The 19,125-nt window shown below is 33.4% G+C and overlaps 1 protein-coding gene and 1 long non-coding RNA gene across 2 annotated transcripts in view; one reads left to right on the forward strand and one right to left on the reverse strand.

The window, feature by feature from the left end:
* Positions 1-221: 221 nt before the first annotated feature.
* Positions 222-19,125, reverse strand: part of LOC133327135 (alpha-N-acetylglucosaminidase) — a 39,561-nt gene continuing 20,657 nt past the window's right edge. Inside the window, exon 3 of the mRNA XM_061535738.1 lies at positions 222-1,821. Within this exon, the coding sequence (XP_061391722.1) occupies positions 222-1,821 (1,600 nt within the window). The remainder of the gene's footprint in view (positions 1,822-19,125) is intronic.
* On the forward strand, positions 13,146-13,347 carry LOC133327062 (uncharacterized). Its single transcript, XR_009754215.1, has 2 exons — positions 13,146-13,241; positions 13,296-13,347. It is a non-coding gene; the product is annotated as an uncharacterized LOC133327062 (long non-coding RNA).

Here is a 19,125-nt window from a genome sequence, read left to right on the forward strand (position 1 = left end):
TTTAACATAGTAAGGGAAAAATCTATTACAAAGTTTGTCGTAAATTTCATATAATACCGACCAAAAACTACTGCTTGTTATTTCAGTTTCGACACTTATTTCAGCTACGAGAAACGATTGATAGTTTTTGTCAGACATTTCGATGAAGCTCGATACCTGTCTGTCAACATTTTTCCCAACGTGTGTGATCTTGAACGACATGTCAAATAACATAGAATTTATTACCACTTCATAAAAATTTGTTTCGATGCTTGATAGGCATCTCCTCGCGAATCCGTTGGATACATTTTGCGCTGATAATTGAATGGGATTTCAACCAAATTATATATATCGTTGGTAATAATATTTGAGTTGAATGTTTGGTTTTTATATAGGCAGTAACTTAAGTAATCCAAAAACAATTTCCATCGAGGATAAAATAAATCTTGGATTACACCCGACCATTGCTTGGTTGCGTAATCTACTATTTCTCCATGTGGGCCCCATAGAGTTATTTGGTTGCGAGCGTTAAATTCCAGTATATGTTTTTCTTTTGCATTAACTGACCAACTATGAGAACCCTCAATCCACTTTCCGAGTAAAAAAGCTTTATTTGTTGATAAAATATGTTCCACATCCAATAAGATTGATATCATGAGTTTTTTTAAAATGTCAAACGTATCATACTCTTTTCTTTTAAATGCATTTATCATATTGATATATATTTGGGCAAACTTCACCTGAAGAAATTGCCTGGTAATATCGACTAAATCATGTTCATATTCATAGCGATAACCACAAGGAATTGAATAACTGGATTGAAGTAAGTTTGACCATGCATTGTAAATATCTGAAACGTTGTACCACATAGGATCAATAAGATGTAGAGATGGACGCCTAGCAATTAAATATTTGCCATGAAGTTTTTTCTTGCCATTATAGGAGTACACCGAAGTTCTTAAAAGCTGCCATGCTCTTCGCAGATTTTTATTTGCAACGCCATACCTTACATCAGAATAAAGAGTAAACCATGTTGTTAGGTTAAATTCATTCTTTTCCCAAGCTCTTTCCAAAGCGAGAGCGTACATAACATAATTTTGGTTAATGCCCTCTGGTGTTATGCCCACCCCGACCATATTTCCGTTTGCTTCTAAGCGAGCTATACCAATGTTCTTGTTTACTTTTTCAGATGAACCATGCATCCCCAAAGTTCCTCCAAAATTGTGTAACATGCACCAGATAAAAGAGTGTCCATAAAAAAATTCCGTTCTTTCATACTGTGGAAACTGTTCACTTTGTAAGTCCAATACTAGCATACCACCTTTTGGCACTGCCGTTAAAAATGCCTTTGTTTGTGATTTTTCCCAAAATGTATAATTAAGGAACATCCAACTTTGTAGTAGCCAAACCGCACGGCGATCAACAGCACGCATTGAATTGTATATAAATTTAGCTGTCATTTTTAAATAGGCCGGGTCGGAACTTTCGGGCTGCATTTCATTAAATGGGTCGGCAAAATAAATGTGGTCCGTGCCGTAAACAGATATAGTTTTTTTTAAAAATAAATCTGAAATTTTGCGAAATAAAGGATCAAACGATTTAACAAATAAAGAGCAACAGTAATCATTTTTAAACTTATTCCAAGGCGCAGCTCTAACAAACGAAGCATTTGGAAAAATTCGTTTCATTGCTTCAGGAACGTAGCCGGAAAAAGCAGGTATTGCTACTTTCATTCCAAACGCCCTCTGTCTTCTAATAATATTTTGTTGTAAATACATTTGCATTTTGCGGAAGTACGATGGCATTGGTCCTGCCCATCCGTGGATATTACCCATTCGTAACCTAGAAATAAATCGGTTTAAGGATGTAAATATAATTAGATTTTTTACAGATGTAATATATGACAATACACCTAAGTCTGTTTTTACACGGTCTTTTTGTACACGGTTTTGATATAACACGGTTTGAAAATTAAATATATTTTTTAAACGATTTTATTCCATTTAGCACGATTTGAAATTTTATGTACTTAATTTTTTTGTCAAATTTAATTTTGCGAAGTATGTTCATATCACAAAAAAGTATTTATGAAAGAAAAAAGTCTGAAACCATCGATAGTTTGCGAACACTAGCTTAAAGATTTAAGTGAATTCCCCTTTAGCGCGTACAAACAATTTTTACTGGTCAAAGCAAATGTGAATAGCACTAATTTAGGGGAATTCCCTTTATGTATAAGATCAATGTCTTTTTTACACGGCTTCTTCTGGAACCAATCTACCGTGTAAAAACAGACTTAGGTGTATATACTAAACTTCAATTTAATGAATTATTCAAGCGTTTTTATATGTAGAACGATGGGAAATGCTACATGGCTATCACAGCAAGGAACATACGTTCAATCAAATCCAGAATACGAATAAGTGAAAAAACATAGCCCCCATTGTGTGCAAAAAGGTAATGCTTTGAAAACACCTTTTTTGGCGAGGTGAAATCACTATTTTTAAAATGTGCAATAATAGCGAAAGGCATTCCTCTAGAAGAGCGAAAATCATTCCTCAAAACTTGTATTTTAAATCGTCGGCATTCCTTTCCAAAGAATTTATTGAATAAGTGAGTTGTCTAGAAAATGCTAAACGCATATTAACACATATTCATAATTCTGTGAATTTTATTAGTTTTTTGTTTGATGTGCAACAGGCGTTGCATTTTAATACATGCCAGTGCAGGTCTCTGCCAAAAGCAACCACAAAGTGCACTTGCCACTGTCGTCATCATTGACTTTTAATTGACTTTAATTTCACCGACATTGCAACCAACACTGATCCTCGTTTTCCTGAGTACCACCACCGTTGTAGACAGCTTTTGGTGATCGTGGAATAACCACCAGTTGAACACGAACATGTATTTGTTGATGACATATGTGAGAGGTTAAACTTCTACATAGGTGATCTTGTTAATTTCATCCATCTGAAGAATATGAAAATATCCGCCACAAAATCAACAGCCACACTGTTCATCACATGGACGGCCGAAATGAAGCGTCCACTGAACATAATGGTCGATGGAAAACTAATTGCGACCACCAACTACCCCAAGATACTGGGAGTACGCCTTTTCAAGTCGTCTGCCCAAGCCACTGCTTTATGCGATAAGCTGAGAAGTAGGAACAAGGTCATCAAGTCGCAACCCGGCAGAACTTGGGGCGCTGACAAAGAAACCTTGTTGACCTCTTATAAAGCAATAGGCCGGTAAGTGGTAAGCTATGCGGCGCCAGTGTGGTCCAGATCTTCCAGAATGCTGCCCTGAGGACTGCAACAGGGTTTCTCCTCATGACTCCTATGGACCATCTTCATGAGAAACGAAGATCTTACCCGTCCATCGACACAATTACATGTCGATTCAGAGCCTGCTTGGTTGCTATCGTCGGGAACACCCCTGCCATAATCTCATGGACAGAATTCCCCCGCTCAGGTACGTCAGGAAATATCTAGAGAGGGGTCCAAAGGTTTAAGCGTAAACCCCTATATCAAGAAACCTATAAAGCAGGTCTGAATGGTATTCACACGGACGCAGTCGCTCAGGCAGTAGATCAATATCGCGTGAATACCACAATCGGAGACTACCCCATCCATCGTAGCAGAGGAGAAACAACTGCAAAGACAAACACGAGTAGTCTTAGCTATAAGTATGTTAAAAGTAGTTATTCCAGAATTTTACCAATTATAGTAATTTTAAAAATCTTTTAAGAATTAATTGCTATTATTACCCATATAAAATATTGGTATTGGGAACTAATATTTAAGTATTTTTTTATTAATAATTTAAAACGACGAAAATAATGTTCGGCCCAGCCGAGCTTTTTATACCCTCCACAATGAAGATGACATTCAAAATATGTGAAATTAATGTGGCCCCTAAAAGAAAACTGTGATGATAGGACATTGCATATAACGGAAAAGACGTGAGAAAAATATGATTACCTAATAGTGAAATTTGGCTAATGAGAATACAATTACAGCCAATACTGTTGTAAAACGTTTTAAAATTTTCTAAAATGCCGACTTGGGTCAAGTCAAAGATGCGGGGTACCGTTCAATGTGGTTACCAGTGTTGCCAATTTAACACTTTTAGTGCTAGATTTAGCACTTTCCGAACTCATTTAGCACCAGAAAAATCCTTCTAGCATCTAGCACTTTTTTAGATTTTTATTTTTTGCTGGAATTTTTTACAAGTTTCGATATTACATCAACAAAAATTCAGCGAAGTATACAACTCCTAGTGTGATAACAACACTACCAAACTCTGTGGACATTTTAGTATAACTCCTATGCACTAGCAATTTTCCCGCATTAAACATATAATTCATGAAATAACATATTCGCCATCCAGTGTGGTAATAGAAATACTAACAGAGTTTAATTTAGATTTGTATAAAAATAATACTTTTTATTGACCCCTGTTGTGATCTTTAATTATTAGTTAAAATGTATGTGCTACGGTTTATTGCAACCTTGGGTTAGCGCTTTTGACGTTTTAAGCATCAAGGAGTACCATACTGTCATTCGGATAGCCAACACGCATATCGTTGCGCACAGGCATATCGTTGCCAAAGGTAATATTGTTTACCACCAATCAACTAACAATAAACCATTGAATATTACATTGGAAAGTATTGTGTTTTATTATCTTCTTTTATTTTCCGGCACACGGCTTACGTACACCCCCTCCCCTACAGTCCACTGCTCGACGCATTCGGCGTACCGACTCCCATCGGCGGAGCCACTCTGAGCTAAAAAACAGTATTAGATTTTTATTAAATTTTTATGTATAGCTTCACACCGAATACACGTATCAATATGTTTAGTATTCTGAATACACTGTCATCATCTCCGGTCTAAGTTCCTCTGCATTAAATACATATTTTGTTCATAAATGGGACCTCTAGAGTGACTAGAAAATAAAAATAAATGTTTTAAGAAGATTTAAATTTTATCCGATATTTACCAAAATATAGGTGCCTTCGCTGGTCAGAACAGTAGTTTTTCGACAAAATTCTTAAGGGTTGGTCCATAATGTGGCCTGTACTTTGTTTACAAATTTTTAAAATTTTTTGAAACAAAATCTAGCATTTTGGCTCCATACGGTTTTGACAACATTGGTGGCTACACTAAAACTTGGTTCAATACAAATAATTTTTAACAAAAAGATGTGCTATACAATGAGAACCCAAAATACCACACTACAGGCAATTCGGTTGAAAAACATGTCCAAAATTACCTAAATACCGAATATTGGGTAGAACCGTTATATGGAACCGCACTAGCAAATATGAGCAAAATTTCAGAGCTCTATCTTAAATATATTATATAATTTTATTCTGATCAAGAATATATACGGAATGATAAATTTACTATACACTCCACGTTACAATAATTACTGAAATAACTTATTATTAAAATTTAATAATCGATCGAATAAATTACTTTAGTTTTTTTAGAAATTGATTATTATAATAAATAGAATATAATCTATAAAAAAAAATAATTCTGAAATTCTGATAATTTTCAATAATAATTGACATTGATAATTATTAATAAAAAAAACTTTATACCCAAATTTTCTTGTAACAAATCGAAGTACTTAGCTATCCAACTCAGCTATTTATAGCTTCTTTATATAATAAACCCTTTATGCCCAATTTGTTTGCCTATTTCACTCAAACTAATTTTCTTTTATTCCCTTTTGTGCTATTTTCATTTGTTTTCTATTTTGTTCATATTATTGCATAGAAATTTCAAATTCATGTAATTTAGTTGTCTATGTACCTTCAAATAATCTTGTTGATCTAACAACTATCGTTTTATTTTTCGCAACTGTCTGCAAATACTTTCGCAGGCTCAAACAATAACTTAAAATCGATTTTTAATCAAATGAAAAATAATAATTGATACTTATCAAAAATTACAGATTTATTATCAATTATTAAAATGATAGCCGAAAAATTAACTGTCAAAATTGATAACTAAAGTATTATATATATTTTATCCTTGTATAAAAATTATCTTGAGTCCTTGAAAAATATTTTTAGAATTTCAATAAACAAATCTAACGGAATGTTAGTATGTTATTTGATTGTGTCCCATTTGTCCTTTATATTGTTCATTGCCAAATTCAGTCTTTCATCATGGTCAATATGTTGGTTGTTTTTTCTGGATTTAAAATCCACCGCGTAGTTTTAAATATTGTGGATATATATTTCGATAATTCATAAGTTGGTGAATTTATAAGGAAACATATAGGCCGCAATGGTGTTCATTCTTTATGAATTTTTGGTAGTCCGTAAATTTTAGGGGGTACAGACGTTTTATTTGTCATCTTGTTTTTTGAAAGTCAGTAATAATAAGTGCATATAGTTTCAAAATTAATTTCTTCCATTTTTCTTGTATTTTTGATGTTGGGTCCTTGTTTATTCTTTTTAAGATTCACACATCCAAAAGATTTGCATTCATTTTATATTCAAAGTCACATTTTTCTATAGCTATTGTCTTTCCGCCCTTATCAGAATTGAGTATTAAAATGTTTTTATTTTCCCTTAGAAACTATGTTGTTTGTCTCACTGTATTTTATATAAAACGATTTCACTTTCCTGCTTTACTGCTTCTCATGTGATCATTTATGAGAGTAACTAAATTTTCTCTTTCATTTTCCTGTTGTTCCTTATTACCTAATGTCTGGATCAGTGGTCGGCAACATATGCATTTGTTTGGTCACCCAGACACAAAGTGTGCGAGAGTAACTTTCGCTCTCTAGACAAACTTCGTCTGCAATAATATATTACTACGATCAATATCAGAAAAACAAGCGACGGCACAACCACCTTCATCAACAGCTCAAACGAGAATGATTGGTGGTGGTTTACGCTCGAGTTACGTTGGCCACCAACCCCACAGGCTGACACAACATGATTTGAGTCACGTCACTAGCACTTTTTGAGTACTTTGGAGTCTATACGTTTATTTGTCTATGATATATTGTTCACACGCGTTTCACTCAGACATGCTGACACAACACTCTCATACACAACAATTACCGTTCACACGCGTTTCACTCAGACATGCTGACACTACACTTCACACTCATACACAACAATTACCGATCATACGCTGACACAACATAATTGACACACGCCACACCAAAACTATATCTTATTACACAAATCAATAACGTAATTAAAATAACTGTTTGTCTTTTGCATAAAAACATATTTTGTAAATTAATTTTAAGAATTCTGACAATAAACTGAAAAGAGGACAGAAGTCCCAACAAATCAATTTTTTTTAATTAATGTAAACGAACCTTTAACTGGCGCAGTCGGTAGTCCTGCCTAACGCGTATAGGACTCGATAAAAAAGGAAAAGTTATAAAGAAAAAATAAAAACAAAATTAACATTTTGATAAAAAATAAATGAAGAAGTGAAAAAGGATAATTCAAAATCGACAAGACAACCCCCCTCCCCAAATGATTTTTTTTACAGTAAATTTATGTTTGCAACAGCGAATTTTTCCATTTTGTACTACCGTTTTCAACTCTTTGCGTATACCCGACTCTATTAAAGACCTTCCACGATTCGATGGAAATCATCGGCTTCTATATGAATTCATTAATAATGTCGAAGAAATTTTATTACACCTTAGGGATATTGATGGCACACCTTGTGCTAAAATTTTGTTAAGAGCTATAAGAAATAAAATATAAGGAAGAAGCAAACGAAGTACTTAATATGTACGGAACACAATTAGTCTGGGATGAAATAAAAGAACATTTGATCTTACATTATTCGGATAAGAGAACAACTTCTCTTATTAAGGACTTGCATAATCTAAAACAATTCGCGAATGTTGAAAAAATTTACAGTCAAATTGTAGAAATACAATCAACACTCCACAACAATGTATTGATTCATGAAAAAGATAAAAGCAAAAAAAGATGGTGAAATATGTTTGAACACATTCTTCACCGGATTAAAAAAAACATTAGGAGCAACAATTAGAGCAATGAGACCCGACTCATTGCCCTCAGCTTTGGCACTTTGTCTAAAAGAACAAAATATTTTCTATCAAAAAAGAAACAATTTTGGGCGTAGATTCAGGAAAACAGATAATCGTCAACAACCCTATAATAATGGATATTTTAAACAACAAAGGTACTCTTACCCAAATCAAAATTCCAATAATCCAGGAGCTAACTTCCGAAATTATAGACCAAATAATAATTATAATAATATCAATAATTATCAAAATTCAGATTCAAACTCTAGAATGAGTAGATTTTCACATTCAAGTAGACCTGAACCAATGGATGTCGATTCGGGACACACTAACTTCAAAATCCAAAATTCTCTCAGCCGAAAACAAAGAAATACAGGGTAACAATGAAGATATGATAGACGACTCACAAAAATTTTTACATTATCCTCCCAAAATCCCCCGGATACGTAGAAATAAACGAACATGGAAACGCATTACCATATATTAATATACATATCATCTCCGTATGGGAAATCACTAAAATTTTTAATTGATACTGGTGCGTCAGCATCTTTTATAAATCCGGAATATACGGAACAGAAATCATTAATCGATTGCCAACCAATCACTATTACTACAGTTCTAAACAAATATAAAATAACCAAAAAACTATTATTCCCATATTCTAGGAATTTAAAAAATCTGGGAACTTAACGTTTCTAGTATTTAGGTTCCATAATTATTTTGACATACTACTTGCTTTAATACAACTAAAAGCTTACCTAGATTTACACATCTTAACCTTAACAACACCGGAGAATATCTTAGTTCTAAAAATAAAACCTAATTTTACTTCAGACAAACAAATAATTCATCCTAGTTCAAAAGTCATTATTAAACTCCCCGTAGATATCCAAGACGGTGACATATACATAAACTGTACAATGTTAACACCACTCTACTTGTTTCCGAAGGCCTTTATACTTCCAAAAACTGGTTTGGCGAAGTAGAAATCCAAAATAATTCAAACACAGAACAGATATTATTCCTAGACCAACCCACTAAAGTAGCACAATATAAATCGGACGACTTTGTTGAAATAAATAATTGGAATTTGGAGAGTCCTCGAATAAACCAATTAAATTCAGAAGAAGAAAAAATATGAAATTATGCAAACAATATAACGATATTTTTTCAAAGAAGGCCAAACACTATCTTTTACAAATGAAATAAAAAATAGTATCACAACTACAGACAACATACCTATATATACGAAATCCTATAGATATCCGTACGTCCATAAAGAGGAGGTACAAAGTCAAACACAAAAAAATTTGGAAAAATTGCTTCGTCTATCCCGACTATATAATCATTTATTCAACATCTCTCCAAAAACACCTTAATAACTTAAAAGAAATATTCCAAAGATAAGATATGAAATACCAGAAACACCCAAAAAAACACTTGACATAATACACATTGATCTTTATTCTATAAACAATTACCATGTTAAATAAGTTTTCCAAATTTGCCGTCGCATACTCGATTCCAAATAGAACAAGTTTAACAGTAACAAAATCATTACAAACATTCCTCAGACAAAACGGAATTTCTAAAAAAATAATTTATGACCAAGGATCAGAGGTTTCTAGCAGCATCTTTAAGGATTTTTGTAGACAATACAATATAGTATTGCACTCGACTTCTTTTCAACAAACAAGTAGCAATGGCCCAGTTGAAAGACTGCATTCTACTATAACAGAAATATATCGTATAATTAAGTCTAAACGAAGAGAACTTAGACTAGAACAAGATCACGAAGAAACATTATCGGAAGCGTTGATTACATAAAACAACACTTTTCACTCTGCAACTAATCTTACACCTTACGAGCTTTTTCATGGACGAACTTATAAATTTGACAGGGATGCTCAATTCAATAACAAACATGACTACTTACGTAAACTTAACGAGTTTCAGGAAACACTTTACCCTTATATTAAAGAAAAACTAACAATCCTTACTCCTTCAAAAGAACGAAGGACTTATTAATGGACTAGGTACTGTCATAAAATTTATAACCGGAAACATGGAGGCTCAGGACGCACAAGAACTAAATAAACAAATACGGAAATTAGAAACAAATAAAAAAAACATCAAAACCATCATTGAAAACCAGCATAACCTAAATACGCAAATGATTGAACGGTTTCAAAATTTGACATTCAATATTAATACAGAACAAAGAAAAATCGAATCATATTTAGCAAATTTATCACAAGAGACTTCGAACAAAATTCGTAAAGAAGAAATCATCCTACACAAAATGCAATATTTAGAAGAAATAAATTACAATATCGATTTGCTTAGCGACCATTTAACTAACCTAGCCGAAGCTATAGTTTTAGCCAAATTAAATGTCATTTCTAAATTGATTCTTGACAAAAATGAAATAAAATTCATTTACGTAAATACATCGTAAATGCAGTCTATTGAGATTATCTCAGACGAACATGTCTATGAACTACTTGGGCTTCAAGCTTATTACAATCATAGCAGCATAATATTCAACGTTAGAATACCTGTCCTTTCGGAAATGACATACCAATTCAGTCATATTATTCCTTTAGCAATTAACTTTACCAAAATAATCGTAACACAACCATACATAGCCCACAACGAAAAGAGTGTTCAATACTTTACAAAAACCTGTCCCAGGATTGAAAGCACCTTTTATTGTCGCTCTCCGCTGTATAAAGAAGACGTAAACAACTCATCTTGTGTTGGAAACGATGTGGATACATTATATACTTTTTATTAATATTAAACATGCACTAATAAAATCTACTTGTAGTAAAAACCCCCATGAAGTAAAAGGAATCGCACTCCTGCGATACAAGTCCTGCGAAGTCGTCATCAATGGAACTCCTTACTCGGACAACTATAGTATGTTCCGGGAACACACCCACATAGCACCTCCAACATACTCCCAAATTGAAGAAGAGGGGACAATAGAAACCTTAAACTTGAAGAAGCTGGAAGAATTTTATGTCGAAAATAAGGAAGCTCTCCTAACTCTGGAAAACGAAACGGAAGACACTATGAAATTTACCCACTTGGCCCTATTAATCCAGGCAGTCATGATAATAATTCTATTCTTCTCAAGGAGAACAACACAAGCAACACCGAATGTCATCGTTCCGGCCATACCAACCTCCAGTCCTTTATGGCCATCACTCTACTCTAAGGGGGGAAAAGTTACATTGGCCACCAACCCCACACGCTTTTCACTCAGACATGCTGACACTACACTTCACACTCATACACAGCAATTATGCGCCCAAACGAAAAAAATCTAAGAGAACAAATGAGAAACCGCCATATCAAATGACTTACTAAAAGAGAACGCAGAGAACGAACTTTTTTATACATGTAAACAAGGGCACCAGTTCCCATGGTTGAACAGGGCTAGTCTGGATACACTCTTTTTGTTGTTGGTAGAGCAAATTTTAGCCAAGCGAGAGCAACCATTCTATGTTAGTTGGTATGTCCGTCTCGGTTTTGTATACAAACCACTCTTTGTTGTGTTGTATGTTAAGCTCTGATCGTTGTTCGCGCTTAAGTTTGTTCAATTTATTGATGTGTGTCTCTTTTTGTTTATTACTCTCTGTTCGGAGAATAACATTGTCAATCTCCATGAGTAAGTTTAGATCTTCACTATCTAAGAGATTGCTTAGTCGATTATTTATACTGATCAGCATCTATTTTTTCTTTTTTGTTTGTGTTTTTCTTGTATTAGTTGCTTTAAGATTTTTACGTGGAAATTGTATATGAGTGTGTCTAGTGACGTCCGCTTTTTAATTTGTTGAGGGTATTTTTGGTGGTGTTAGAAATAAAGTTTGCTATTGTACCTGTTTGCTTATATTTTATGAGAAGTGTTGTCGTGACGTTAATTAATTAAGGGCTCAAGTATCCATGTATCATCTGGGGTACCCTCAACAACAACCTTGGACATCTCTATACTATTTGTGTCACTTGTATGTTTTTTTATTTTTAATTGTACATGGGCAAGTGTGGACGACAAAAACAATCGCAACAACAGCTGAGTATGGCAAAACTTAATAATTCACACCCGCCGGTCGATGTAACAAAATGGCGCCCAAGGTAGAATCAAATTTTGAATTTTATTGTCATCGGATTAATTTTTGAGACCAGAGGTATAATTTTTCTGGAATTTGAGTTTAGACGTTACTAACACAGAGTCATTAGTGGCTGATATGTATGTCGAGCTACTAATGCCCGTTATTAGATATGTGTTCGTGGTATTTTAATACAAACAGAATTAGTTATGCAAACATTTTATCATTATATAAGTTAAGAACATAAATGTTTAATTATTGTTCTCACAACATATTCACTTGCAACACGAGCAAATCAACCCAATACCATAACAGCAGATCCAGTTACAACACGAGCAAACCAACATAACATGCGCAACTCGAAATAATAACACTTTTCTACAATCATCAAATATCAGTGGCGTGATCGTGGGAATTAGAAACTCAGCATAAAAAATAATAATTCCGTAGGTGACATTTAGAGATAAGTTAGTTAAGTTAATTAGTTACAAATTTGATTTCATGATAAACAAGCGGTGTAACAACCGCTCCGGCCTTTTTAAAAAATAAAATTTATTAAATAATTGTTTAATTGGCGCCCAACCTGGGACTCCCTCTTAAATTGTAAAGGATAAGACCCCACAATAAAAAGATCGGGATTTGTATACTAAAATAAAAAAATCCAAGGAAACGTCGCGCACAAGTAGCATTATAGCAGCAGCTTTGGTACGCGAATTCGAATTTAGTTTTAGAAATAAATTAAAAAAGATATAAATAAGTGGAAATAATAAGTGGAAAAAATAAATTGAAATAAATATTGAAAAAAAGGAAATGAAATAATTTGAGTTCATAATTAATAAGAAAATAAAAAATAGAAATTAAAGTGAAATTAAATGAAAAGCAATGAAAAAAATAAACTGGAAATGAATAAATTGAAATAAATTTTAAAAGAAAAAGAAAAAATAATATTGACAATAAATAAAGAAAATAAAAGGAACCAAGTTAAAATTTAAGTTAAATTTCGATGAATAGTTATGAAACAAAAAAATACATGAAATATACATTTAGAATAAATGGACAAATAAAATATTATTGAACTGTGACGATCAATTAAAGGTAATGAAATAAAATTCAGTGTAAATTAAAAATATTAATTAAAGATCGTTTAAGGAAAAAATTGTATGTGAACATTAATTAAATACAAAAAGTGTAAAAGAAAAAATCATGAATAATGAAACTATTATCAAAATAAAAACTGAGGAACTATAGACATTTACAAACAAGTCTACAAAACTTAACATAATATAAAGCTGCATACGGCGAATAATCATCAACAGAACGAGCCAGCATACACCGAAGCAAAACGAAATGAATATGTTAACGTTATTAAAGTAAGCTTATACAGTATTTTTAGGTTAATTGCACATCAAAATTTGCACAAATTTTCTTTCAATTAACCGAGGAACCAATTATCCGAACACGCTTAATTGAATAGTTTGTTCAAATTCAGTAATCACGTATAATTGGAACTACTAATGATTTAAACAAAATCCAATACAAATTACTCTTTCTCGAAGTTTTTCCTTAGCAATAAACATATTTTTTGAATTAATAGAGATGCCACCTAGTCTTTTTCACAAATTATGTTAAATATGTATGTAAACAAATGGCAGATAATTTTTTAATTATTATTATGCAATTAAACGGGAAAAGTAAAGGAAAATTTATTTTTGATGACATGAATTTTGAACCAAATAAGCGGGAAAATCAAATAACAGGGTTTAATTATCCGAGAAAATTTACATGTATTTTCCTATGAAATATTTTTTGCTCCATCATTTGGTTCAATTAAGCATGGAAACCAATTAACCGTAGGGTCAATTAACCGAAAAATACTGTAGTATAATATTGCTGTTAAATTTTAGTACTTATTAAAATTAAATTTATTTCAACAACTAATCCCCTCATTCCTACTAACATCCATATTAAATCTACCAAAATGACGGAAGTAGACAACATAGCCGAAAGATTAAGAAAAGGGTTAGACTTAGGAACGTCTTCAACTTGTTTAAGATTAACTCAAACACAAAAAGATGATGTGATTAAAATTATGAAAAGTTTCTTTCCACTAGACAGCACAGAGGAAATTGGCGATCAACATATAACACAAGTCAATATTAAGGAATTGGACTCGATTCCAGATATAGTTAAAAGCTTGAGAGAATTCAGTGGTAGAACAGGAGAGTTTAATTCATAACGTAAGTCAGTCGACAGAATATTAGAACTTTTTAATTCTATAAAAGGTATTAGTAGGTATTTTGCCATCATACATACCATTAAATCGAAAGTTATTGGTGACGCTGATACCGCACTGGAATCTTACAGAACTCCTTTAAACTGGGAAAAAATCAAAAAGTGTCTCATGATGCATTATTCCGATAGGCGAGACATAGGTACACTAGAATTCCAAATGAGTTTCTTGAGACAAAACAGTATGACGGTTACTGAGTTTTATCGTGCTGTGTACCAGCACCTTTCTTTAATACTAGACAAAATAGCATGCCTAGATAATGACGACAAAAGTCTTGCAAATATGACGAAGGCATACAGAGATAAAGCTTTAAACACATTTGTTAGAGGGCTTAGGGGTGAATTACCAAAATTATTAACAATTTCCGCTTCCAATTCACTGCCTCAAGCATTGAATGTCTGCCTCAAATTGGATAATATGAACATATGAACCAACCATGTCTTTGGTCAGAGGAGAATGGCTACTAATTTCGGAAACTATGCAACACCTAAACAAGGATTCTATCCAGAACTTGTTAATTTTGAGGGACAGAACAAATTCCAAGCGAGACCTCCACTTCCGCCTCGGACTCAAAAACCATCATGGTTTAAGCACCACAAGCCTCCAATAATAATCATGCTTTTAGACAACATTTTAATAATAATCGTTCTCAATTAAATCCGGTTCAACATTACCAATATGATACAACATATAATAAGCCTCAACCCATGGGAGTAGATCAATCCATGCAAACGAGACACGTTAGCTATGCAAATAGACCCCAAATTAAAAATTTTCCATTCAAAAGGCCAGCAACCGCAAGCTTTCAAACACCAGTCAATAAAGTTCAACTCAACTTTCACTTAAAGACAACGGATACACCAAATTCAGTAAATACAGAGGTTAAGATTAATCTGGTAACTCTCGTAGTGAATAGACGTGATTTTCTTACTGCTTTCAATCAGTGAAATTAATTATTAAATTTACTACAGTTCTAGTGTTTATTTTAAAAATATTTTACTCTGTTGTGAAATCGTGAAAAAATGCAAGTGTGAATTGTGAAATCTCTGATTAAACAGTAAAATAAAGATAGGTAAAAATTTGTAAAACTTTTGTTTATTTACTTGAGTTTCTTTCTATTTTTTCTATTTTTGACGTTTTGTGTTGTTATTTCTTTTTCCGTTTTCTTATAGTGTTTCTACGTACACTTATCTAAATCAAATTCCTAGCATACTTTTAGGCAGTACCAATTAACTGTAACGTATTACTTTGAAAATTAATAATGGCATGTTTATACGATGTTTATGTTGTACTATCACAAACACAAATGAGCGTCTTATAACTTGCTGGTTATGTGATAAGCATGCCCATTTCAAGTGTGCTGGTTTTAATGGTAGACATTTTGACAAAGTTACTGATCGTAACAATGGTTTGCGCTGGGCATGCGTTGAGTGTAGAACCTTAGAAATTTAAGGAAGCTAAACTTGAAATGGTTGCCTTGAAGAGGGGTGTCGATTCGGTTTACTCACGCCTAGAAAATTTTGAAAAAATGTTTAATAAATTTGAGTTTGCAGATGGTTCACCGAAAAGGAAAAAATCGTTAGTAGTTGCTCAAGGTGATAACTTAATTACACTAAACTCACCAGTTGTGGCTCCGCCACGCATCAATACTAATAAAAATATTTCAGCATGTAATCATCTGGCGCTTCCAGCGCTTCATTCAAATTTATCGCCTTACAAAACCGCACCCAAAAAGTATCATTTAATGAAAACCGTTCCAAAAGTATTAAAGTTTCCTCTGGTGTACCACAAGGCAGTCATTTAGGACCTTTATTGTTTGTTCTGTATCTAAACGACCTTCCATCAGCTATAGAGCGACCAAAGTACTGATGTTTGCTGACGATGTCAAACTTTTTGTAAATTTAAATTCTATAAATCAATGTAAATATTTGCAAAACGATCTGTACTCCCTTGCAAATTGGTGTAGCATTACTGGTATGACACTGAATCTTAAGAAATTCAAAAAATTATCATTTTTCAGAACCAAACATATTCCCTGTGATTATTCTATAGGGACTTATAAAGCAGAAAATGTTGACTCGTTTGTCGATTTGGTTGTTATCCTAGATAATTGACTACATTTTCATTTACATATTGATTCTTGTGTTAATAAAGCTAAATCATTGCTGGGCTTTTTAAAACGGTGGTCAAAAGGGTTTGATGATCCTAACGTGACCAAACGGTTCTTTGTCACTCTAGTTAGACCTACTTTGGAATATGGTTGTGTACTTTGGAGCCCGTTCTATAAATGTTATTCCGATAAAATAGAATCTGTTCAATACAATTTCTCCTATTAGCTCTTAGGCGTTTACCATGGAATGTTAACTTAGCACTCCCCCCCTATGAAAATAGATTAAAACTCATAGATTTTCCAACACTCGAGAGAAGACGTTTAATGCTTAGAGCTATATTCATTACAAAGCTGTTAAGGGCCAAATAGACTCAAGTTATTTGGTTGGTGAAATAAAAATAAATGTACCATCGCGTAATACACGGAACTATATTCCACTTAATTTTACGTTAAAAAATCTAATTATGAATTAAGCAATCCATTTCGTTCGATTTGTGATGTCTATAATAAACTGTATAATCATATTCCTTTCGATGAAACTATAGAAATAATAAAAAATATATTTTACATATGTAGTTTGTTACTATTTGTGTATTTTTCGTTATTGTACAAAATGCTTGTTTATAACTGTTGTTTGTCTTTAGAAAGTGTATTTTAGTATTACCGGCTGAATTTATTGTAACCGGTAGTTCCCTACCCTTACAACTCTCCATAGTCCGGACTATGGAGTTTACGTGCTCCTTACGTCAAGAGGAGGTGGCCCCCTCGGTCGGCAGGGGCGGGTAAGAGTGGGGTGGGAACGATCGAAGAAAAAAAAAGGATTTGCCAGAATGTAGTTCATCCACAGCAACATCGGACGCTGCTGACTATAATGAAGATTAAGAAAAAATTGTCAACCAAAACGATGTAGAAGATTATCATAATCCATGCGATTATAGGAATAGGATAGAGGAACATGATAAATCGGAGAGTTATTCCTTACAAGAACTCAATGACGATATGAATTTTTTTGGTTAAATAGTTCCTAGTTGCCATATTTCAATATAAAAACGAGGGACGGAAAAGAACTCAAAATTTGAATAGACACTGGTAGTAATAAGAACTATATTAAATCAGAGCACGTACAAGATCCAAACCGAATCTGGAAATTTTTTCTTCCAATGCAATATCGGGCAATGTTTTAGTCATTCACCATATCCTAGTTGAAGTATTCGGTAAAGAAATTGGAGCAATACAATTTTACATATTGCCAGGCTTACGTACATTTGCCGCTATTTTGGGAAATGACACACTTGTGGAATTATCTGCTGTGATTTACTCATCTAAAAATTACTTTACAATTCACAATCAAGTAAAAATACCCATATACCAATATTTGATTCAAAATGTTAATAACATAGAAATGAGAATGGGACAAATGACTCCAAATCAAAAGGTACAACTTTCACGGATGGTTGATACTTTTAGGAACCATTTTGCTGACCCAGACGAGCGTTTGACTTATACCACTCGAACCGACATACTCCAGAAATTAGCCATATCCAACAGCACTGAAAGGTATAGTAGGATGGAATAATAACACCTTCTCGTTCACCCTATAATTCGCCTATTTGGGTAGTTCCAAAAAAGGAAGATGCATCAGGGCAAAAAAAAAAAATATCGTGTGGTGGTAGACTTTAGGAAGTTTAACTCAATATCAAGTTTTGTCAAAGCTTGGGGGACATAAGTTCTTTTCAGTTATTGACCCTTAAGAGAGGAAGATATCGAGAAAACCGCGTTCTGTCAATAACGGCAAATATGAATTTACAAGGTTGCCATTCGGATTAAAGAATGCGCCCTCCATATTCCAACGGGCACTCGACGATATATTGAGGGATTATATTGGTAAGATCTGCTATGTCTACATCGACGACGTGATTATTTTTAGCGAAGACGAACAGGCGCATTTAAAAAATTTGGAAGAAATCTTTTGGATCATTTTTAGGACTATGTAATTACTATCGACGATTCGTACATGGATTTGCAGATATCGCAAAACCTCTCACATCTATGTTTTGAGGACCTTATGGTAACATACCTAGGGCGGAATCAAGCAAAATAAAAATTGTTCTGGGAGAGAATGAGAAAAAAGCGATAGACAATCTTAAAAATGTCTTGGTATCTAGAGATGTAATGCTATATTACCCCGACTATAAGAAAGAGTTTCATTTGAATACAGACGCTTCCAACAGTGCATTAGGTGCAGTTCTTAGCCAAGAAGATAGACCAATAACATTTATATCCAGAGTACTTTCAGTAACTGAAAAAAGCTATGCTACCAATGAAAGGGAAATGTTGGCAATAATATGGGCTTTAGATACTTTGAGGAATTACAAATATGGAACAGATAAAATAAGTAATTTTTACCGATCACCAACCCCTCACCTATGCATTTAGTAAAAAAAATAACAACCCCAAGATGAAAAGACGCTCTTCTAGGACAAAAACGTCCAATATCAATTCTCTTACAGGAACTGTTCACAGTCACGAAAGATCCGCAGAAAATTTAATTCATAGTACAGAAATTCCAATAAACGTAT

The sequence above is a fragment of the Musca vetustissima genome, unplaced genomic scaffold, assembly GCF_032173495.1.
Source record: "Musca vetustissima isolate MV318-11 ecotype Yass unplaced genomic scaffold, APGP_CSIRO_Mvet_v1 utg20448, whole genome shotgun sequence".
In the NCBI taxonomy this organism is placed as follows: domain Eukaryota; kingdom Metazoa; phylum Arthropoda; class Insecta; order Diptera; family Muscidae; genus Musca; species Musca vetustissima.